The sequence below is a fragment of the Hemiscyllium ocellatum genome, chromosome 12 (genome assembly GCF_020745735.1).
Source record: "Hemiscyllium ocellatum isolate sHemOce1 chromosome 12, sHemOce1.pat.X.cur, whole genome shotgun sequence".
NCBI lineage: Eukaryota > Metazoa > Chordata > Chondrichthyes > Orectolobiformes > Hemiscylliidae > Hemiscyllium > Hemiscyllium ocellatum.
The window spans coordinates 72198485-72222437 of record NC_083412.1 but is presented as its reverse complement, the minus strand read 5'-3'; the positions used below and the strand labels follow the sequence as shown (position 1 = coordinate 72222437).

The 23953-nt window shown below is 38.4% G+C and overlaps 2 protein-coding genes across 6 annotated transcripts in view; one reads left to right on the top strand and one right to left on the bottom strand.

Moving 5' to 3' along the window:
* filip1l (filamin A interacting protein 1-like) overlaps window positions 1-674 on the bottom strand; it is a 147900-nt gene extending 147226 nt beyond the window's left edge. Inside the window, exon 1 of the mRNA XM_060833689.1 lies at window positions 405-674. Within this exon, the coding sequence (XP_060689672.1) occupies window positions 405-668 (264 nt within the window). The 5' untranslated portion in view covers window positions 669-674. The remainder of the gene's footprint in view (window positions 1-404) is intronic.
* Window positions 1-23953, top strand: part of cmss1 (cms1 ribosomal small subunit homolog) — a 366499-nt gene that overhangs the window by 206209 nt on the left and 136337 nt on the right. For 4 of the 5 annotated variants that reach the window (XM_060833691.1, XM_060833692.1, XM_060833693.1 and 1 more), the window contains one exon: window positions 42-116. In XM_060833691.1, coding sequence (XP_060689674.1) covers window positions 42-116 — 75 coding nt within the window. Of the gene's footprint in view, window positions 1-41; window positions 117-23702; window positions 23811-23953 lie in introns of those variants that run through there. The other variant, XM_060833696.1, reaches the window with a different exon arrangement.

The following is a 23953-nucleotide window of genomic DNA, read 5'->3' as shown; positions in this document are numbered from 1 at the left end:
CATTGTTACCTATCAACTAAATTGTGTGTTCTACCTTGCAGAATTGACCATCAGTCCCATCCGTATGGAGGCAAGCCTTCTACAAAAAGCAGCTCAAAAGCCGAAGGCAACACACGGTAAGACCTGATTTTCAACATTCCAACTGACACCACCATAAAGCTGTTTAGACAAAAGCGATCTTGCAGAAAGTTGTTATGTTTTGGGATTCAGTTACATGCAAGAACGAAATTGAAGTGGCGCATCTTTTCATCGAAAACTACTGTGAAGTTATTCTCATTCAATCAATGATTTAACCTAACATTAATCTTGTCTTTTTTGCACAATGCAATCAAATCATTGGAGGTTGGGACATTTATTATCAAAGTCAACCTTTGGAAATATGTAAGGTAATAAAGATTACCAACCTCTAATTCACCTTCAAGTATACTGAGCAGGAACAATAGGTCATCTCGAGAAAGATCTTCATGTTTTTTAGATGACGTCCTTGTTTTATGATTTCGCAAAACAGTCCCTGACTCCTCCATAAAGAGTCTTTCCCTTCGATTGTTCATTTTAGTTGTTCCTGAGTATGACTCGTCCTTTTCAGAATTTCGATGGCGTGACCTTGCTTGTTGATGCAACCTTTTAGGTTTGGATGAGCTTTCCAAGCTGTTGCTTCTTGAGCGCATTTTCAACTGAAACAGGTTAAAGCAAGTTTCTTTTTCAATGAAGTTACTTGAAACATCCATGTACTAATTGCAACAACTTTTTCATTCCTTCATGGGATGTGAGTATCACTTATAGGCCAGGATTTAGTGCAGTTAAGAGTCAGTCACATTGCTGTTGAGGTGGAGTCATGTTTAGGTCAGATGGGGTGAAAATGACAGATTTCCTTTCCTATTCTGCAACCACCTGATGAAGGAGCAACGCTCTGAAAGCTAGTGCTTCTAAATAAAACTGTTGGACTATAATCTGGTGTTGTGTGATTTTTAACTTTGTACACCCCAGTCCAACACTGGCACCTCCAAATCATGCTTAAAGGATATGAGAGAATCAGGTGGGCTTTTGTGATAATCAACAATGGTTTCATGGTTGCCGTTAGGATACCTTTTTATTCCATATATATTTATTTCATTCAAATTTCACCACTAGCTATGGTGAAATTTGAATTCATGCCTGCAGTCTAAGGTCTGGATTACTAGATCAGTGATATTACTGCTACTTCCCCTAAACTCTAAGTTTATCATTGCCAGTAAATAGAGCAGCCTCAACTTAAATAATTAATTATTTCTATGAGTTTCAACATTTCATATGGAAAGTAAAAATAGTATTAGAATAATGACCACTTATTTAAATCAAATTAGCCAATTGGCCAAATTGGGATGACAGCATCTCTAGCTAGGCCAGCAGTTTAGACCCATTCTAATTTGTCCAAAGATCCAACCCTATTGCTGCATAGGATTCACATACAGGCCATACTTGATGAGAAAGGCAGATTTTTCCCCCTACAGAACATTAGTGAACTAGATGGGGTTGAATGACCATCAGTAATGGTTATATCATCAGCATTGGATGTAGTTTTAAATTCCAGATTTTTTTTAAATTCACTTTGCATCTTCTGCCTGATGGATTTAAACCTATGTCCCCAGAACATTAGACTGGGGTTCTGGAGTACTACCCAGTGAGATCACAACGAAGCCATCACCTCCTGGATACATCCACACTTTATTTCAATTGGAATATGATAACTCACACCCATAATTGATAAGTAAGAGCTTTCAAGTTTAGACTTGGGCAGCACGGTGGAACAGTGGTTAGCACTGCTGCCTCACAGGGACCCGGGTTCAATTCCCACCTCAGGCAGCTGTCTGTGTGGAGTTTGCACATTATCCCCGTGTCTTCGTAGGTTTCCTCCGGGTGCTCTGGTTTCCTCCCACAGTCCAAAAATGTGCAGGTTAGATGAATTGGCCATGCTAAATTGCCCGTAGTGTTAGGTGAAGGGGTAAATGTAGGGGAATGGGTCTGGGTGGGTTGCGCTTCGACGGGTTAGTGTAGACTTGTTGGGCTGAAGGGCCTGTTTCCACACCATAAGTAATCTAATCTAATCTAATTTCAGAATATTGCTGTCTCTTCCGCTCTTGTGTCTTTGTCCCATACCACTTAAACAAAAAAATCTATTGATTTTGGGTCCTGAAGGGGTAAATGTAGAGGAATGGGTCTGGGTGGGTTGCTCTTCAGAGGGTCGGTGTGGACTTGTTGGGCCGAAGGGCCTGTTTCCACACTGTAAGTAATCTAATCTAATCATTTATTCTACTCCTATCTCATTCATTTTTTAAATTTATCTTTTCCAAGACCAAATATGAGACATTTACAAAGTGTCCTGTGCTCCAGACATTTGGATGGTATATTTTGTTTAAACACAGCCACTAAATTATATTCACAACTTATTATTCACAACTTATTATTCCCTTTGTTTTCACAACATACACAATCCATAACGATCAAGTAATTTTGAATGTTCTTTGCTTTGACATCACTGCTAAAAGTTTCTTAAATCAAAATGAATTTTAAACTTTCAAAGACTTAGCAATTGTTTCCTCCAACAAAGCCTGAGAATAAAATTTGATTATTTACAGAGATTACTTTATTTTGATTATTTAGAAAGACTACATTATTATATAAAGCACTGAATATTAGAAAATTATTATGTTTCAAACTCAGAAGTACTGAACAACAACATCTTCTAAAATGTTTTAATTTGGTCAATTAGAAGGCATTTCTCCTGTTATTTATCCCTACCTATGTAAGTAACATGCTAAATATGGCAAACCAAGGAAGTGCAGTTGAAGGGACAGAGAAAAAACGTGGATAAATATGATGTGAATTCGTATTTGCATGAAATGTAAATAGAGGTATGAACTGCTTAGACCAAATTGCTTGTTTCTGTGTTGTCTTTTGTGAATTTACACAGATTTATCACAGATCTATTCTGAATTTGTTGATCTCTTATATGACCGCACTAATACTATGATCAATTTTGGTATTCTGAGATGAACAAAACACAGCCTGTATGTTCCTGACCATTATGTATGTACCTTGCAACTAGTAGGTGCACATGGACACATCATGAGAACAAAATTTACCTGACTTTAATGTTTCCTCTAGCTTTGAAACATTCACTTTTCAAAGCCATAAAGTGGAATGGCCACTCGCAATGAAATTATCTTGGAAGCGTATGGATAAGATTCCTGATATTTCTTCACCTTTTACAGTCGGTTTGAAAACTAATCTGATGAGCACTTTATAGCTCTGTACTCTTGACCAATCAGATGATGCAATTTTCAGACCCCCACAGCATCAATACTGCTTCTACTTATACGTGCAGTTTGAGTAGTGACAACTGACATAACATTCTTACTGTACTGAGATGTCCCCAAGTTATGGTTGAGCATGGAAATGAAAATTAGTGCCCCCTTGAGTGGTGTTTGGTGTTTAATTAACTGGGAGACTGGTGGATGGGGAGCCTCAGCCCATGACCTTCCTCCTGCCATCAATCAACTGTGACCTAGATTGAGTGATGATATGAGGGCAACATCCTCTGACAATAGTCACTGCCCTATCCCATTGTGCTGCTGTCCATTCGCCTCTGTTTGGTTGTCAGCTTTGAGTGGTCATTAATTCAGTGGGCCTTCACTAAAATAAATGACGTGTTTCACAATGGTGAATCAGATGAGTTTTTAGGACAGTCAGTGGTACTTTCATTACCACTATGTCTGAGATGAACATTTCACTCCAGATTTATGAGCTGAATTTAAATTCAAACAGCTGTTGTGATGGGTTATGAATCTCTGTCCTCATAGTGTTTGAATATCAGAATCAAACGGTATAGGGAGTAGACTGGAAAGAAATTTTAATTAGCTTAAAGGAGGTTGCCCTGCAACTTATAGGGTGCAACTTTTGACAATAGAGTTATCTTAGGTAAATTCTTCACCACTCTGCTCAGAGATAAGCAATGTTCTAGCAGTTGAAGAAGGTGATTTTTTTAAAAATCTGCAAGCCTGTATCTAGAAGTAGGCAGCTAAGTAAATTCTTGCAATTTTGCAAAAACTTTATAAAAGTAATGTTCACACAGGGATTTTTGTCAGTGCATTCATTGAGGAAGACTGGAATCCCAAAGTAATGTTTTTGAATATAACACAGAACCTAAATCTGATACTTTACAGTTTTTAGGACCTACTGACCTCATTTTGATTACTCGGCAATTACAGTGGTTTGCATTCTGGATCATTTCTCCTCCTTGACATAAACAATGTGACACATTAATTAGCTACAGTTTGAACTTGTTCTGTTTGTGGAATGACTTCATATTCAATAGAATGCACAGCATCTAAATCACAGTAGGAGGTTTTCCATTTCAGGCTGCCTAGCTGATGGTTTTACTGTTTGTGGGGAATTGCAGCAGCACCAGGTTTAATGCTGGATATAGTTTTTGTGTGCAGATTTTCCCTTTAGTTGCTGCAAAGTTAGATGAGAATAGATAACCTGCTGCTTTGGATATTTTCACTCCATCATAGGCAGCTGATCAAAGATATGATATTCTGCAAGCTTATAATCAAAGAACAATAGTCATGGAGTCAGAAAAATTAGAAAGAAACAATGTTTTATGAGAAAATAAATAAAGCAACATGCAAGATGGACAGGGAAGAATTATTGAATTAACTCTGAAGATGGTGCTAATATTTTTATAATCTAAGTCAAGCATTATGTCAGTGAAATGACATTGAACACCAAGCTAACCATGTAAAAATTTGCACTTCCTTACATGGAAGAAGAAAAATATAGACTTAGGAAATTGGCCATTCAGCCTCTCAAGCCTGTCCTATTCTTTAGTTAGATGAGTGCTTCTGAAACCTGAGAATCACTCGGAACTCATACACCACCAACCGGACAGATCCTAGCTGGCTTTGCTTACTTTGTCTTATTTCACCCATGGAAAATGGACATCGCTGGCTGGACAGCATTTATTGCTTGCCCCAAGTTGCCCTTGAGAAGGTGGTGGTGAGCTGTCTTCTTGAACTGCTGCTGTCTGTGTTCTGTAGATAGGTAGGGAATTCTTGGAGTTTGACCCAGCTACAGTGAAGGAATGGCAATATATTTCCAGGTCAAGATGCAAGTCGCTTTAAGGGGATTTGCAGGTGGTGGTGTTCCCAAGTGTTTGATGTTCTTATCCTTCCAGATGGAAATGGTCATGGGTTTGGAAGATGCTGTCTAAGGGTATCTGGTGAATTTCTATAGTGCACATAGTTGATATTGCACACTGTTGCTACTGAGCATGGTGGCAGAGAGGGATATTTGTGGATGTGGTGCAAATCAACTGGGCTGCTTTATCCTGGATGGATGCCAAGCTTCTTATGTCTTGTAGATGGTGAACAGGCTCTAGGGAGTCAAGACGTGAGTTACCTGCTGCTGCATTCTGAACTGCTCTTGTAGCCACTGTAATTATATGGTGAGTCCAGTTCAGTTTCTGGTCAATAGTAACCTCTAGGATGTTGATAATTGGAGATGTTAATGCCATTGAATGTCAAGGGACAGTGGTTAGATAGTCTCTTATTGAAGATGGCCACTGCATGGCATTTGTGTAGCGCAAATGCTACTACCCCAAAAACACCCTAACAGCATTAATCAGAAGAATGACAGCTTCTGATGAGAAATTCATGATCTGAAGTCCAATTCCAAGGTGGAGAACCACCGTTGTGTCAGGCTTAATGATTTAATTCAACAATTCACATTGAACTTCTGGGAAAAAGAATTTAAAATTTCTACTTGAAGATTCTGTGAATAAAAGCCAATGCATTCAATTTGTGTAAGAATTTACAACTGTCGAAGCCCAGTCAAAAATCAAAACACAGACTAAACAATTTAACCTCGCTGTCTGGAAGCACTGTGCCACTTGTTCAGACCCCTTGTCCAAATCATAATGAGAATCGCCTGGACTCCTATCCACATGATGTTACAGAAGCTGACCACTATAGTATGTATGCTTATGGAATCCATAAATCTGTTGTCATTTTTTTCAGTATTAAATGCAGTAATTAATTTTGTAATAGATATCACAAATTATTAATTAATTCAAAAATCAGAGGTATTTATGTGTATTGTAGGAACTTGAGGATTGTTTGTGGAGGGTCCATGTCTCCATGTTTAACAATTCTGGTATGTTTACCAGAATGAATGACATATAATTAACATAAAAACTTTTAAATTAGAAGGAGTTTGAATTTGATTGAGCTGTTCCCAGTACAGACATAAATTGCATGAAATGGAACAATGTTAGATTCTTTTTATCCGAATGATCAGAGCATTCATCCAACCTAAATAATGTATACTTGCAAGTCTAACTTGGATTAGTTGTAAGCTATATGAGCTTCTCAGCAACAGAAAAATAGAATTTTCTACAGACGATTGTATTTAAATAAATTGCACAGGAAGCACAACATTAGTTAGACAGATGCTGTAAACATTGTGGATCACAGATAAATGCAGTAAGAAATACTTGTGGCTCTGATTTGAGATGTAAAAGTAAAAGATGGACAGATTTTTTTTTTTCAATTTCTGTGTTTTTCCAAACATTTGTCAAAACATAAGTCTATCCAAGAGTCAGGTTGAAAAATTTTATTTAGATCAAAATGTTTAAAAGTGATAACTTCATAATAAAAGATTGGAAGCTCATCTCAGGTTCAAATATGACAACAGAATTGCAAACATACTGGGTAAGTCTCAGATCTTTGCTGTCATCACATAGGATGTAATTTTGTGACTTTGTTTCAGAACTGTGGTAGTGGCACAAACCTGGTCAGAAGGATTCACTATTGGAAGGACAGGGGTCGCTTTGGGAGGATATACAGTGAAAGACTTTTGGAGAGGCAAGGGAGGTTGGAGATGGGTCATTGAGATGTGAAACTTGCCTCAGTAAAAGCAAAAGGTTAATTTATCTTTGCGTACTGGCCAATATTTATTCCTTAATCAACATTACAAAAGCTGCTGTTCGTGAGAGCTTGGGGTACACAAACTGGCTGCAACATTTCCTACTTTACTATGCACTTCAAAATTGTACTTAACTGACAATAATGTGCGTTAGTATGGGTTCTTTAGTCTTTTTCTTTAACAAATTGGCAGGCAGCATGAAGTCTGTTCACTGCCTACTTTGGAAGCAACATACTGAGTTAATTATACATTCTGACTCCTGCACCCATTTTCAGGCCTTTTCCAATTCTGCAACCCATAACCCTTACATTAAATAATTGTGATATATCGAGTCACACTTGTGACTGTGCTTTAACTCATTCCTCAAATTAAGATATTTTGACACGTGACTCTGACCATGTCAAACATTACAGTATGTGACAGATTACTAGTTTGATGAGGTGCAAAGCTATATTTTCTATGCTTCAAAATCAACACTTTCAGCCAAAACAATATGGTATTTGTCTCTGTCACATAGTTATGATAATAGTTCCACCTACTGTGGGAGATGAACTGATACTGTCCCTGGCACCTTTCATCCATTGAGCAGGAAAGCTCCCACAATCCAGACATGACTTGAAATCAACTCCCAGGGTTGAAAGGGCAAATGGTTTCTAAGCCTTGGATTTGTCAGCAATAACTTTATTTTATATGTTAACTTTCCCATGAATGCTTCTTTTCTTTTTAACTTAAATCCTTGTGGGCAGAAGATTGGGAAGGAGTTGTGACAGCAGCCAAATATTGTGCTGCGATGTGAAAACTGGTCCACATGCCTGGGCTTGAAGATCCCTGACACGTTTGTAATGACTCCATTAAAATTAATAGAGGAGACTCTATTAATATGTCATATAGAGTGTTCACTCAATGAATCTTTGCACTTCAGATGTGACTTTGACTGACAGCATTATATAATGACCTGGAATTATAGGATTGCAGTAGTAATGTACATTTACAAAGCTATTTGTTAAATTCTCTCCTAAACTAGAATAACTATCAATTAATCAAAGTGCTGAACGTTGCATCTCTTTAGATACGTGAGAGTTGTGGGGAGGGGTCCTTGCCACGAGGCCCAGTGAAATTTCTTATCAAACCTGCCCCATTACTTACCTACCCTGTTCTGAAGATATCCATTCTAATCAAATCCATCTTTATTTTGCTACACTGTTCCCAAGGCAACTCATCACAAGGTGGATTTTGCCAAAATACCAGCATCCGTTATGCATGCATTATCTTTAAAAGACTGTTGTGCACCCGAACAAGCACTGTAAGTCTGGAGCTGCCCTGAAAGTTCCTGACTTTTGCTCCTGAGATAGGAAACAGTGAAATTGGTGCCCAGTTTGCAGGCAGGAACCTGGAGGTCTTGTTGGATGTGGTGGTGTAAACGAGGGACGTTCCTCTTCCCCAGGGACCAGCAATGGATTCCATGACAGCAGACTATTTCACCCTTGTCAGTGGTTGCCACTCAGGGCACTGCAGCCGTAGCCACTTGGAGGAATGTCCAGCAGTGTAGGAAGAATGTCAATGTCCTTCCCTCTCCACCAGTTTATGTGCCACCCCATCTTCTCTCAGTATCTCACACTCACTCTATCTGTGCAGCCTCTCTTTTGCCCTTGCTGCCAAATGCCTTCTCCCCAATGACCCACAAACAGCTTCCTGACATGATATGAAGTGACTAGTCCACCAACAATACCAGACCTTTGGTGTGTTTTACAGGCAGCAGTTATCCCATTGAACTAATGTTCAATGGTGATGACCGTCTAAGAGGTACTTTAACAAAGGAAAGCCCCATTACTATCCAGTTAGGAGCCTGATTGGCACTGTATGGAGTAGACCTTTTCTAAGGTACATAATACAAAGTTTTCACTGATTCTGCAGCTGGCAGCTGAAATCACAATTCTGTCCATTAAATACTGCCCAGTACATCTGCAAGAAGACTGTGTTTTAATGGTCATTTCTACCATTTGACTTGAAATATGTTTTGAACTGTGACTCTGACTCCATGCCAATCAGGTCATTTGAGCTTATCACGAGGCAGAATTAGAGCTGCATACCCCTCTCTATAACTCCATCTTAGCCTGAATTAAAAGAATCAGTTTACAATGTAACTGCGTTTAATACCTCACATTTGTAACAAACATTTAAATCACAATATTTGCATTGTGATCAGAAAATTGGAACACCAAAGCTCAAAGTCAAGAGGTAATAGACTTTGTATTCACAATTTCTGATCAGATAGATTTTCAATTGAAGTTTGAAAGTAATAAAAGGTGTAGACTGAAAGTACCCTAATGGGAGGAGGGGGTAATTGGGAGTAGGTTTTGTGTGTTTGTGTTCCTTTTCTTTTAATGGTTAAAAGAATAATGAACTCTAATTAACCTTCTGTCATGAATTGGAGATGCCAGTGTTGGACTGGGGTGTACAAAATTAAAAATCACACAACACCAGGTTATAGTCCAACAGGTTTAATTGGAAGCACACTAGCTTTCGGAGTGACTATCACCTGATGAAGGAGCGTCGCTCCGAAAGTTAGTGTGCTTCCAGTTAAACCTGTTGGACTATAACCTGGTGTTGTGTGATTTTTAATTCTGTCATGAAGATATTTTAATACAATTTTGTTAATGTATTCCATGATTGTCGTGAAATTAGCTCTGAAAATGTGTTGCTGAAAAAGCGCAGCAGGTCAGGCAGCATCCAAGGAACAGGAGAATCGACATTCTTCAGGAAGGGCTCATGCCCGAAATGTCGATTCTCCTGCTCCTTGGATGCTGCCTGACCTGCTGCGCTTTTTCAGCGACACATTTTCAGCTTTGATCTCCAGCACCTGCAGTCCTCACTTTCTCCTTGTCATGAAATTAGCAAGGTTTCATTATTGCTAAACAGGGAGATGTGGTGTCAATGATTTTTTTTACTCAACCAGCTTTTACTTGCAAAATTCAGACAAAATATTTCTTATTCGATTGAATTTGGAGATTGGACAACACGTGCTGAACAATCTTGAATGTACTAAAAATAAACTATCCTTCAGTTAATTTAATTTAATCTGTCAAACTCATAATATGGCTCATTTACACTGAGTAAAACCAGTATACATTCATGTGCAGGGACCTATTCTGTGTAAATGAATAAGCCTTGTAACATTTTTTTCACTATCTGAGAGCTTGAGAATCCCTATCGTTCCTCATTGGCCAGGGGAATTGCCATGGAGCAAGCAATCAGAGTTGACGTACTAATTAATCAGCAGTCTTTCGACTGTAGTATAAATTGTGATCATTTGAAATTTGGCATTCTTGCATTTGTCCTGATGAGTGCAAGACCAAACGCTTTGGCAACATCTCTTTCCTTCCAGCAATTTTCAAATGCTTAATTATTCATTACCTTTTGGAATTTGATTTCCAATTATGTTATGTCATAAATTCAAGATAGTTCTTGCGCAGACAACAAGAGAGCTGATTCATACTTTAGCCTGAAATAACATCTAATCAAGATGATGTTACAATCTATTAGGACTCCAATGAATGCTAATCGTTTGACTAAAATGGTTTATTTAAAGAGTTTCTTAAATTGAATAAAGATTAAGAACATTGCAATCAAAACAATGAAGGAGGGAAAATATGACATATTAACAATTCCCAAATGTTGATGAGGGCCATGTTTACAAAACATCATGTGTTAGCAGTCTCAACCAGCAACGACACCTAATCCAAATTTATTCTGAAGTAATATTTTCTGCCTTTGAAAGAAATACCCAAGTAGGCAAATTTCGTTCAAGATCGATGTTCCCTGTGAATGTTTTGTGTTAGTCATAACCGACTTGACCACATAGTACCTTTCATTTTTTGTGTGACTATCCATGCTGGATGATTTAAAGGGGATAACGTGAGCAGCCTGTGTGTGCTACCCTCTGGGTTGCTTTGAGCCACACAAGTACACAGCCTACAGGAAACATTAGTGAAGATATGTCTGAGAAAGTAGCTTTAATTATTCCTAAAATTTGTATTCTGGCATCTAATTTGACTGATTTTTTTTGTGTTTATATGTGTCATTGTCACAATTTAAAAGAGAGGCCATTTGTGCAGTTTTCACTTTCTCTTACGCTTCAATCAAATCGTATTCAGGTTGTGAGTCGGACCGGATTGGAGGAGGAGGATCTTCTTCCTTCAGCACCTATGACAATTTGTTTTTATACATTGTCTTTAATGCAATAAGATTTTGTTCAGACACTTCACAGGAGTACTATAAAGACATAATTGAGGCACATAAAGTAACATTAGGTGTAAGTGATAGATATTAAGTGACAAAAAATTTTAACATGGGAATTCTAGAGATTAGAACCAAAACAGCTGTGGTAAAAAAACAGCAGACTAATGAAAATCAGGGATACATGTAGAGCCAGAAACGGAGGAACACAGAGCTCAGAGCTTTGTGTGGCTATAGAAGGTTTAGGAGATGAAAAGATGCATAAGAGAATTTGAAAATAGTGGTAAGAAATTTAAAATTGAGACATTGATGGGTTAAGAGCCAATGTACAGGAGAGACCTATTAACCAAATTTTCGAAAATGTAAGAAACATTTCAGAGATTAATGGACAAGTATTAGTCAATTGATAATTCCTCCATTTGTGCATGTGGTAATTTTACAGAAAGATAAGTGATGTCCCAAAGCAGTTCAAAGTGCAGCACTTGCTTTGTCAGTTTTTGCCAATTAATTAATGAACATTCATTAGTTCATATTTGCTGATTGTGAGGTAGAGTTAACTAGTTGTTGTTTGAACTGTTACACGGCATTTTATATTTTCATCCTCATACTATTCACAGTCGACCCAAGAGTGGTTTCATGCCTCAACAAAGCTCAACTGTTTTCTGGTGTGAGTATTAGTTACCTAGATGGAAGACTTTTTAACTAAATCAACCTTCTTAACAGAATTAAACTGACCACCATAGACATATATGATCTGCAGTATGGATGACTCCAGTACTCACTCTCTTCCCACACCAGCTATAGTTACCATGAAGTATTGTTCTTCTAAATCTTTTCCCTTGCCAGAGGCATGGTTCTTACTTTCTCGTGTGAGAGCAGCCAGGTGGTCTGGTAAAACTCTGGTGATTTTACCTTTACAGAAGATTTGCAAGCCTCACTCAATCTCTTCATTTCTTCACACAAAAGACTCATCCTGTCCTTGAATGTTGCCAAAGCAAAGCTCATACTACTGGAAGAAGGGTCACTGCTCTGAAGTAGAGTTACTGGATCAGAAACGTTAACTCCACTTTCTCCCGCCAAATGGTGCCTGACGTCCTGAGTTTTCCCAGCAATTTCTGTTTCTGTTTATGACTTCCAGCATCTGCAGTTCCTTGTTTTGGTTTTTCCTCACATTATTAATCCACACCTGGCCAAATATTCCACCTCACGTTTATGCTGAAGGAAAAACTCTGTAATGTACAATCTTCTCCCATACGTATCCAAAAAGCCCATTGGCGAGGAGATTCAATACTGGATCAACTGCACCAGCCAAACCTTCTACAAGCAATGACAACAATTGTCTGACAACAATGACCTACCTCTACAAGTCAAAAAAAAATCCGAATGGGCAAAGCAAGTACTCCTGTACTGTATTGAGTCCTAGACTACGTGTCAGCAATGCATAGAGTGGTAGGGAAGTTCCACCAGTGATGCTTTCACTACATCCTTCACAGTCAGTGGAAGGCCCATTGAACTACCACTTGAGTCCTTCCTGGAGCCAGATATGTAATTATTAAGTTAAAGCCCTCACAAAATCAGCTACAGTGGACTGGACACTGGTATCCTGATGGCTAAAAAGTATCTCCATGCTATGTCATGTTTTGCCCACTCACAAATGGTCAGTGTTCCAGGCAAGGACAATGAAAATGCTTCAGAGACACTGTGATGAATTCCTTGAACTGTGACAGCTTTGATATAAATGACTGGGAGGTTCTTGCTGCTGACTTTTCACAAAGGCAACAACTTGTCCATCAAGCTGCATTACGTTTTGAGTTCAAATAGTTCAATGAAGAGGTAGACTGGCAGCAATGAAGGAAAGAAAAATAAGTAAATCAGGCGCTGTAGATCGACTACACTGTGGGAAATCATACTCGAGTATCCAACAATCTGTGGGTCAAGAATCGGGCCTGTTCAGTCATACAAAATGGCAGAAATTTGCAGAAACCCTGAGCATATATCATCCTGGAATCGAGGGACAGTAGGCAATAGTGGTGCAGAGAAAAGATGGCTGACTAGTTAGTACCTTAGAGAAAGACTTTTTCAGATGTTGATAATTTTTGGTGTGTATTTCCAGCATTGACATTTCCCTTCTCATTCCTTGCATTTTACTGGATTATTTTGTGATGCATATATAATACTTGAATGTATGGAGATAGTTCTCTCCATATACAAGCAGGGGCAAAAACTATGACTCTAGTAATTGCAGTTTTTGACAAAAACTTTTCAATATAGACTTTTTAAATTAAATTCCTCTGGTTGCTATTTTAATAGGGATATTAATCTTGTATTTTATTCATTCACAGAATGGGGATACTGATGGCTTGGCCAGCATTTATTGTCCATTTCTAATTACCTAGAGGCCAGTTAAGAGTCAATCATATTCTGTGGCTGTGGAGTCACGTGTAAGCCAGAGCAGATAAGGATGGCAATTTTCCTTCTGTAAAGAGCAGATGATGTTTTTCCCCAACAAATGACTTTGTAAGACTATATTTCTGCATTTTAATTGAATTCAAATCCTACCATCTGCCAACAATAGTTTGCTTAAGTGATTGTAATATTGAGGGGAACTTGTACATTGGATTTTACGGTAGCTGTAGTTCTTGATTTGCCTTGCGGTTATACACATGTGCAATTGCTTTTCAGATTAGGGTATTTAAAAGTGACATCATTTTTTAAGCGTATAGATTTTCTGAAAGGAAGTTTTGTTCATGGCATGCAATCCATTAATGGGGAAAGCAGTTTTATAAGGCAACCATTAAATATATGTGAATGAGGAGAGAATCAACTGTTTTCAGTTCCTCTGAATTTATTGCTTCTGTGCCTGCTGATCCATTTCCTTTTCTATAAAGAAAACTACATCTCTGGCACAAACCTATACAATTGTAGGTTTGAACTAAATACTTCCAGGACAACACAAATAATTTTATTAGTTTGCATTTTAGCATTGCTGGATGATAGCAGTGTGATATTCTATTCAAAATAGTGAACAGAAGTTGCATTTCCTAAATTCAAAACTTAAATTACCACATACAGTGGATATGGACAACAATGCCTATGTAGGAGTGAAATGTTTGACAATGGCAGGAAAATGTCCATGAATTAGTGTTGTACCTAAAATCTACATAGAAGACCACAGTTCAACAATGGTCAGTTTAGGATATGTAAGCTTCTTGGTTACTAATGTGGGAGAATGTGAGGACTGCAGATCAGAGCTGAAAATGTGTTGTTGGAAAAGCGCAGCAGGTCAGGCAGCATCCAAGGAGCAGGAAAATCGACGTTTCGGGCATGAGCCCTTCTTCAGGAATCCTGAAGAAGGGCTCATGCCCGAAACGTCGATTTTCCTGCTCCTTGGATGCTGCCTGACCTGCTGCACTTTTCCAGCAACACATTTTCAGCTCTGGTTACTAATGTGTCAGGCTATAAGCATGAATTCTGATCAGTATCATGCACAACTGATCTGTTCTTACCACTTACAAGTTTTTAAATTACTGAAGGGTGGTTTTCAAAGAAAAAAATTGCTGCTTGCCACAATGCTTTGTTTGGTAGAACTTAAGTTTCCTGGGTGAATTTTTGTATCGATAATATTACAAAGAAATAGAACAATATCACTGTGTTTAAATGTTCTATTCTTGTGCGCAGTCAAGTCAAAGGCATGAAATTGATTTGATCATGGTTTCACTCATGTATCTGTGGAACGATGAATTCAAATACAGGATTTTATTGTCACAAAGATGTCACTATTCATGTAAATACATTGTTAAAAACAACACAACTCCAGGTTTATGTGGAAGTACTAGCTTTCAGAGCGCTGCTCCTTCAGGGAGTTGTGGAGAATAAGATTGTAAGACACAGAAGTTATAACAAAAGTTTACAGTGTGATGTAACTGAAATTATATACTGAAAAAGACCTGGATTATTTGTTAAGTCTCTCATCTTTTAGAATGACCATGTTGGTTTCAGCTCTTTCATATGTTTGGAGCAGAGCTTCGAAAGCTAGTACTTCCAAATAAACCTCTTGGATTATAATCGGGTGTTGTGTGATTTCTAACTTTGTACACCCCAGTCCAATACCGGTGTCTCTAAATCATGTAAATACATTATCAGAGTACACTGCAGGTGTGAAATGGTATTGTTACATATTAGCCCTTCATTTACAGTTTAAATGCAGCCCAAATTTGGAATTAATCCTTGTGTTGAAACAAGAGCAAAATAGGAATGAAGTTTCTTAGAGAGGGAATGTACATTTGCTTACATCACTTGAATTAGTTGCACAACTTCAGTGAAATGTGAAGTTGAAAGCACTTCCTGATACTAGTAAATCTGTAGCATGAATGCTCCAAGAGCTGACTGAGATCGGGTTGTGCAACAGATTAAAATGTATTACTTGGATTTGAATTTAGGCGATCTTGTTGAGAAGAATGTCTCCTTTCCTGGCCTGTAAAGGTGCTAACTGAAACTTGCCTCACAGTAAGCATGAGTTCACAGTACACAATCCATAATTCAACACTAATTAGCACTAAATTGGCAATCTCATTCAGAGAGGCCAGGAAGATGGATAGGCTAGGCAACAATAAATTCACACTAGTGCCGGCAGCATGCACATAAAATGTTAATGAGGCTCAAGGTTCAATTTTGGGCTGGCCCTGAGCCTCGCCATTGGACCATGAAGCCCTTGCGCATTTCTGCCCACTTTACTCTGCATCTGTCTTATGTTGTGCCTGACATTTATGCTGATAAATTGTGAAAATGTTCCATTCCCCAGCATATGAATTTGCTAATTATATAGAATCAGTTTGCCATACACCTTTATTGGTTTTCAAAACATGCACATTCTTTATTTTAACACTATGTTCATCATGCAAGTTATACTAAACTTGATAATCAAGCAATTTATAAGAGAAATTAACATATTTACATGACTATTAAAATACAGCCGTTCCCTGTTTTACCTAAATAGTGCTACATTTCTAAAGGCCACATTTCTAATATATTAAATGGGATTATGTCAGGCATTGACATGGTCTTACTGTCTGGACATTTTATTTTTATTCCTTCAAGGGATGAGGAATTTACTGGCTAGGCCAGCATTTATTGCCTATATCTAATTGCCCAGGTTAAAATTCAAACACATTGTGTTGTGGGTCTGGAGTCACATATCGGCCAGACCAGGTAAGAATGGCACTTTCTCTCCCTAAAGGACTTTGGTGAACCAGATGGAATTTTCCAACAATCGACAATTGATTTTAAATTCCACCATCTGCAGGATTTGAACCTGGATCCCTAGAATATAACCTGGATCTCTGGATTAATAGTCCAGCGGTAATGCCACTAAGCTGTCACCTCCTGATTGTTTCCAGCATTTAAATGCAACTTGTCTTTTTAGGAAGGTGGAGTTCCTTTGAACTCTTTGGGTCTCTTTTTATACATGGCTGAAAATGTGTTTCTGGTTAAAGCACAGCAGGTTAGGCAGCATCCAAGGAACAGGAAATTCGACGTTTCGGGCCAGAGCCCTTCATCAGGAAAGGTGATGAAGCTTTTTATACATAGCTCCTATGCAAGTGGGCTGCCATGCCCTCTTCTGTAATTGTGCAGAAAGTTTCAGGCCATCTGGAATCCCATTCCCTGCCTGGAGTGGACCAACGTCTTCACCTCCAAGATCATGCTGCTTCTTCCATAGGCCATGAATTACACCAAGTCCTGTGACCAATTTCTGGTGTGTTAGATTTAATTATTTGTGTTAATTTTATTCCTGTTAAATTTGATGCTTGGTTCATTGAGTTTTAATTAATTTATGATGGAATATCCTAATGATTCATTACGAAGGCTAAATCCCATTTACTGCTGAGACAGAATCTTTGACAGAATATATTGTCATTAGTTCTAATGTGTAGCTTTGTTTCTGCTGGATTTGAAAGTTGTCTGAAGTACCTGTAGGCTGGCAATTGTACCTGACTAATCTGCTCACCTGTCTATCTGGGTGGACAATGTCCCTCACCTGCTGACTTTTCAACAAGCTGGGAGTTCTTCTACTATGTGCAAGCTGAACCCACATCATGAAAGTAACAAATTTGCAAATTGAATCATCAGCTCCGATGCCTGTTAGGCAAAATAATTGTCCACCTGACATAAACGGAGGCTAACTGATTATGATTTTTAATATTTTGTGAACAAAACTTATCAATTATTATAACCTATCATATATTTATTGGTATTGTTAGCCAAAAAGGATTGCACAATAGTATTTTAGCATCATCCACATATAGGACCGACATTTATTCTCATATCAAGAAAAGCAATTTACCCAAAATTGTCATAATTTGAAATAACACTTTTCAGTTTTGGAACTTGGGATCAGCATTCTCTGGACATGGTGGTGCCAGGTAGTCATAGGAACACCCAAATTAGAAGTGGGAGTAGGCAATTCAGCCCTTCAAGCTCAGTCCACCATTTAAGGTCATCATGGCTGATCTTATCCGGGTCTCAACACCATTTTCCTACCTGCTCCCCAAAGCCCTTTATCCTGCTTTTCACCAGGAACCTGTCTTGGATCTGTTGAATGTTTCTGCCTCCACTACACTTTGTGGCAGTGAGTTCCACAGATTCACAACCCTCTGAAAAGAGTAGTTTCTTCTTCTTTCTGAGATATATGCACAAAGATGCCCAGATCCCTCTGCACTGACATACTTTGAATCTGCTTCCCATTTAAATAATAATTTGCCCTTTTATTTTTCTGGCCAAAATGGACAACCTTGCACTGATCTGTGTTAAACTCCACCTGTCAGATACTGGCCCATTCCCATAGTTTATCAATATCCATCTGCAAACACTTTACCTCTTCATCATTGCCTGCATTCCCACCTACTTTGTTTCATTTGCAAATTTTGCTATGTTATACGCTGTCCTGCTTGCAGATCATTAATATAAATTGTAAATAGTTGAGGTCTGAGAACTGACCCCTATGATACCCCACTAGTCATAGTTTGCCATTTATCCCAACCTTCTGCTTTCTATCAGTCAGCCAATCTTCTGTCAAATCTTCAAGCCAAATTTTACCCTTAACACCTGGGGATCTAATCTTTTCAATCAGTCTTCTTATGTGGTGCCTTATCAAATGCCTTCTGGAAGTCTAGATATACCACATCCACTGGATCCCCATCATCTATCTTGCTGATTACATCCTCAAAGAACTCTAGCAAATTTGTCAAGTATGACTTGCCTTTCATGAAACCATGCTGACACTGGTGAATTGAGTTTTGTTTTTCCAAATATTCTGTTATCTCCTCCTTTGTGATTGACCCACTTTTTGACTACCTCCTTTTTTGAATAAGGGTGTCACATTAGCATGTTTCCAATCCATTGGTATATTTTCCAGAATCCAGGGAATTTGGGAAAATCATAACCAATGCATTCACTATCTCTACTGCCACTTCCTTTAACACCCTCAGGTGCAGACCATTAGTCCCTATGGACTTATTTGCCTTTAATCCCATCAATTTACTTAATACCTTCTCCCTAGTTATAGTAATTTCACCAAGTAACCCTGTAGTAACTGCAGCTTTGGGGAAGAAATTATAATCTTCACTATGAAAACAGAGACAAAATATTGGTTTTGTGCCTCTGTCATTTCTGAGTTTATCTCATTATTACCTCACCCTAGAGGGTCAACATTTGCTCTCACATTTTTTTCTTTTTATATACTTATAGAAATTTTTCTTTTCAGTGCTTTTGCTTTCTGATAGTTTCTTTCGTAGTTCATCTTAGTTCTTTTGATTTCATTGTGAACAACTGTTTGCTGACATTTAAAGTTCTCTCAATCTTCTAGAATGCCATTTCACAGTATGATATGCCCTAATTTTTGCCTTTGTGTTATCATTGACTTCCTTAATAAGCCATGGATGATTTTTCACCTTTTAATCATTCCTCTTCATCTCAGGAATATGCTTTAATAGAGAGGTATTTAGTATCTTAAAGTCATAGTCATAGAGGTGTACAGCATAGAAGCAGTCCCTTCAGTTCAACTCGTCCATGCCAACCAGATATCCTAAATTAATCTTGCCCCATTTGCCAGTACTTGGCCCATATCGCTCTAAACCCTTCCTATTCATGTATCCATCCAGATGTCTTTTAAATGTTGTTTTTGTGCCAGCCTCCACCACTTCCTCTAGCAACTCATTCCATACACACACCACCCTATGTGTGAAGAAGTTGCCCCCTAGGTCCCTTTTGAATCTTTCCCCTCTCACACTAAACCTATGCCCTTCAGTTCTGGGCCCCCCAGACCCTAGGTAAAAGACCTTGTCTATTTACTCTGTCCATGCCCCTCATGATTTTATACACTGTTATAAGGTCACTCTTTAGCCTCTGTCTCTCCAGGGAAAACAGCCCCAGCTAATTTAGCCTCTCTCTACTGTATATCTCAAACCCTAAAACCTTATCAACATCCTTGTAAGTCTTTTCTGAACCCTTTCAAGTTTCACAACATCCTCCCTGTAGGAAGGTGACCAGAATTGCACACACTATTCCAAAAGTGGCCGCACCAATGTCCTGTGTAGCTGCAACGTGACCTCCCAACTCCTATATTCAATGCTCTGACCAATGAAGGTAAGCATATCAAATGCTTTCTTCAAAATCCTATCTAGCTGTGATTTCATTTTCAAGGAACTATGAACCTCCATTCCAAAGTCTCTTTGTTCAGCAACACCAGGACGTTACCATTAAGTGTATAAATCCTTCTCCGATTTGTACTTTGCATTTATTTAAATTAAACTCCAACTGCCACTCATTGGCTTATCTGATCAAGATTCTGTTGTACTTTGAGGTTAAATTCTTTGCTATCCACTATGCCTCCAATTTTGGTGTCATCTGCAAAATTACTGACTATACCTCCTACGTTCATATCCAAGTCATTTACATAAATGACGAAAAGTAGTGGGCCCAGCATCGATCTTTGTGACACATCACTTGTCATAGGCCTCCAGTCTGAAAGGCAAACCTGCCACCATCATCCTCCAAATCAGTTCTGTATCCAAATGGCTAGTTTTCCCTGTATTCCGTGCAATCTAATGTTGCTAACCAGTTTACCAAGAGGAACCTTGTCAAACACCTTAATGAAGATTATGTCCACCGCTCTGCCCTCATCAATCTTCTTCGTTACTTCCTCAAAAAACTTCCATTGTTCTTAAACTGTCCTACCCTTTTTTAGATTTGTCCAATCCACTTGGGCCAACTCCTTCCTCAGGCCTGTATAAATACCTTTGTCTAACATTAAAACTCTTGTATGCGACTCTGTCTTCAATCAGAAAGACCCTGTCCTTCAATCTGCATTTGAATCTCTAGCATGTTGTGGTCACTCCTTCCAAGAGGATCCTTGAGTACAATACCATTAAACAATTCTTCCTTGTTACATAAGGCCATTCTAAAGTAGCCAGGTCTCTGGTTGGCTCTATGACATGATACTCTATGAAACAGTCCCTTGTACACTCTAGGAATGTTTCTTCAAGGCTATCCTTCATAAATTGATTAATCTAGTCATAATGCATGTTCAAATCATCCATTGTTACCGTTGTGCCCTTCTCATAAGCCCTTGGTATTTCTTGGTTTATACTATGCCCTACCTCAGAAGTACTGATCAGGGGCTTGTAAATTACACCTGCCAAGTGTTTTTATTTCCATCCAGTCTAATTCAACGTTTGGTCCCTAGTGCCAATATTGTTTCTTAATATAGCCTTGAAGTCTTCCTTAACCAATAAAGCATCTCCACCTTCTGCTCCTTCTTATCTATCATTTTGAAATATCAAATACCCTTGGACATTTAACTTCCAGTTCGGATTTCCTATGACTATGTTTCAATAATCCCCACTAGGCCGTACCCATTTCTTTGTGCCATCAGCTCATTAACTTTATTCCGAATACTATGTGCACTTAGGTATGAGGTGTTCAAATAGGTTCTCATAACTTGTCTTGCTCTTTTAATATTTTCTTGTGCACCATGCTTTCCACACTCTCTATATTTATTTATTTATCACTGGTAACACTGAGCCTCATGCTATCATTTACTCAACTCCTATTTTGAATCTGAGCATCCCAGCAGAGAAAGAATGGCCTATTCTGGTAAGATGGTCTTGTCACATTAGTGGGACACTTAATATTCTCAGTAATGTTATGAAAAATAAACTGCTGGGGTTGTCAATCTTAATGGTTATCTTGTAGCTCCTGTAAGTTTACATATACGATCATAAGACAATAACACAAAAAATAGGAACAACAGTGGGTAATTCAGGCCCTCAAGCTTGCTGCACTATTCAGCAAGATCAAAGTTGTTATAATTGTAGCCTTAACTCCAGTTTGCTGACTGAACATTATAACATTTGGCTCCCTTATCAATCAAAAATATGTCTAAATCAGCCTTTAATTAGTCAATGATCCAGCTTCTCTGCTCTCTAGTGAAGAGGATGCAAAGACTAACTTTCTTTTGAGAGACAAAATTCCTTCTCATCTCTATCTTTCAGAGAACTCTCTTACTTTAAACTGTTCCCCCTAGTTCTAGATTCCTCTGCTTGATAAACATTCTCGCAGCATCAATGGGTAGCGATGGTAGAGGCTCCAACTTCTTTTTCATTATATGATTGACCTGATATTTCTTATGCACTTAGCAACAGGAATTGGCATTTGTTGAAAGAATTTACAAATTGTTCCACTTACCAACTCATCATCATAGGCCATCAGGTCCTGGGGTGAGACTCGAACCTGGAGCAGGGATGCTACCAACTAACCTATGTATTGATTGGCTGGGACACAAGGAATAGATTCCTTGCTCCTCTTCGCAATAGAGTCCATTCTGTACACCTGAGAGGGATGATGGAGCTTAGGTTTAATACCTCATCTCAAGGTACTGAGGTAGTTGAACTGGGAGGCTTAGGTTCAAGTCCTACCTGCTCCAGTGATATGTAATAACATCTCTGAATAGATTGATTAGGAAAATAGGTTGAATGAAAACAAACATTAACATGTTATCTGAAGGATTGTTGTGGTGCAATGGCGGTATCCTACCTCTGAGTGAGGAAGCCTGGGGTCAAATCCTATCTGTTCCAGGGGTGTGTAGTAACATCTCTGCAAAGGTTATTTAGAAAATATATAATCCTCTACATCGAAGTGTTAACCTTGATTTTTACCCTCAAACTCTGGTGTGGATTTTGAACCCACAACCTGCAACTTTGGGAGCCAGAAATTTTGGCAGCTGAACTACACTTGTAGATAGGAAAAGCAACACCAAAGGTGTGCTGGAATACTAACACACTGTGCCAAGTACTTGTGCGATGTGATATATCTCCTCAGGAACAGAGGGAAAAGAGAGTAGAGGTGGAGTGCTTCTCTACTTTCTGAATGGCATAAACAGAGAAGATGCTGGGTGAGGTCATAACAGTGGATTTCCCTACAATGAACTAACCTGGTGATATTTACTGGCAGGACACATAATTAATGATAAGCAACTTGAATGAAGTCATGGGCCTTCCAATAAAGCTTTAGCTTTGTAAGGAGCGAAAAAAAAATCCAGCCTATCAATTCCTAAACCATGAAGAAGATTAAGCAAGGGGTTAAAACATCCTACTTAAAATAAAAGTTTGAGTTAGGTCTGTCAAGGTTATGCCAATGATGTCATATTGGAAAGCCCAATCAGTGCAATTTTAAACTTCTCTTCAAACAGTTCAACCACATTTTTGTACTGGAAATCATTTGTGAGTGTGTTTATTCTAGACTGTCTAAACATCTCACAGTACTGGGAACTAAGTATGACTGACTTAATAGTGACGTCAAGGAGAGTAGAACAGAAGGGTGGATAACTTCATTTAGTCAAGATTGATCATTCATATCTAGAAACTTTTGGAAAAAGTACTTTTATAAATTAGTCTAAAATTATCAAGGTGGATTCTCAGCACTCGTGTTAGTGTTTTACATTTATAAGTGGATCATTACTTAAGACAATGAAAGTTAGTGTTTATTTTAGTAACCCTAGGAATGGCCTTGATGGCAAGCCACAGCTTCCTTTTTAGCTGGTTCTGAAGTACAAGTACTGATTTCATGCCAAATACCATTCAGTCCTTAAAGTACATCAACATGTAATACTTTTTTCCTGTGAACATCTAAAGTTGCTTGTGGCACAGAGCTTTTTAATTGTGTTTTTTTCTTTTCAAGAATGGACGACGTAAGGATGAAGCAGTGAATTTTGTCTTGAAAGTCATTTTTTCCCTCACTCAGTCATAGGATGTGAATATTCCTGAAAATTACAACATTTATTGTTCATCTTTAATTATCCGTGAGAGGGTGGTTGCTTAGTTACTTTTGTAGCTAGCTTGACCGTTTCAGAGGGCAGTTAAGAATCACATGTAAGCCAGATTGGCTAAGAATAACAAGCTTCTTCCCTGAAGGATATGTGCAAATCAGTTCTTACAACAACTCAATTTCTAATAGTGGCTTGTGATTCCAAATTTATTGACTTAACTGAATTTAAATCACAAACTGCCAAAGTGGGATTTACAGATATTTCCCCAGAGTTTGTGCCTCTGGGTTACGAGGTAAGATTACCACCACCTGAATTGTTCTTAATGTGGTGTTTTTACTGCTGGGAATGCAGGATAAAGAGACTAATGCATGTCAGTTATTTGCTAACGATATTTTGAGAAATGGTATCTCCTTAAAACTTTAGGACAATCCTTCC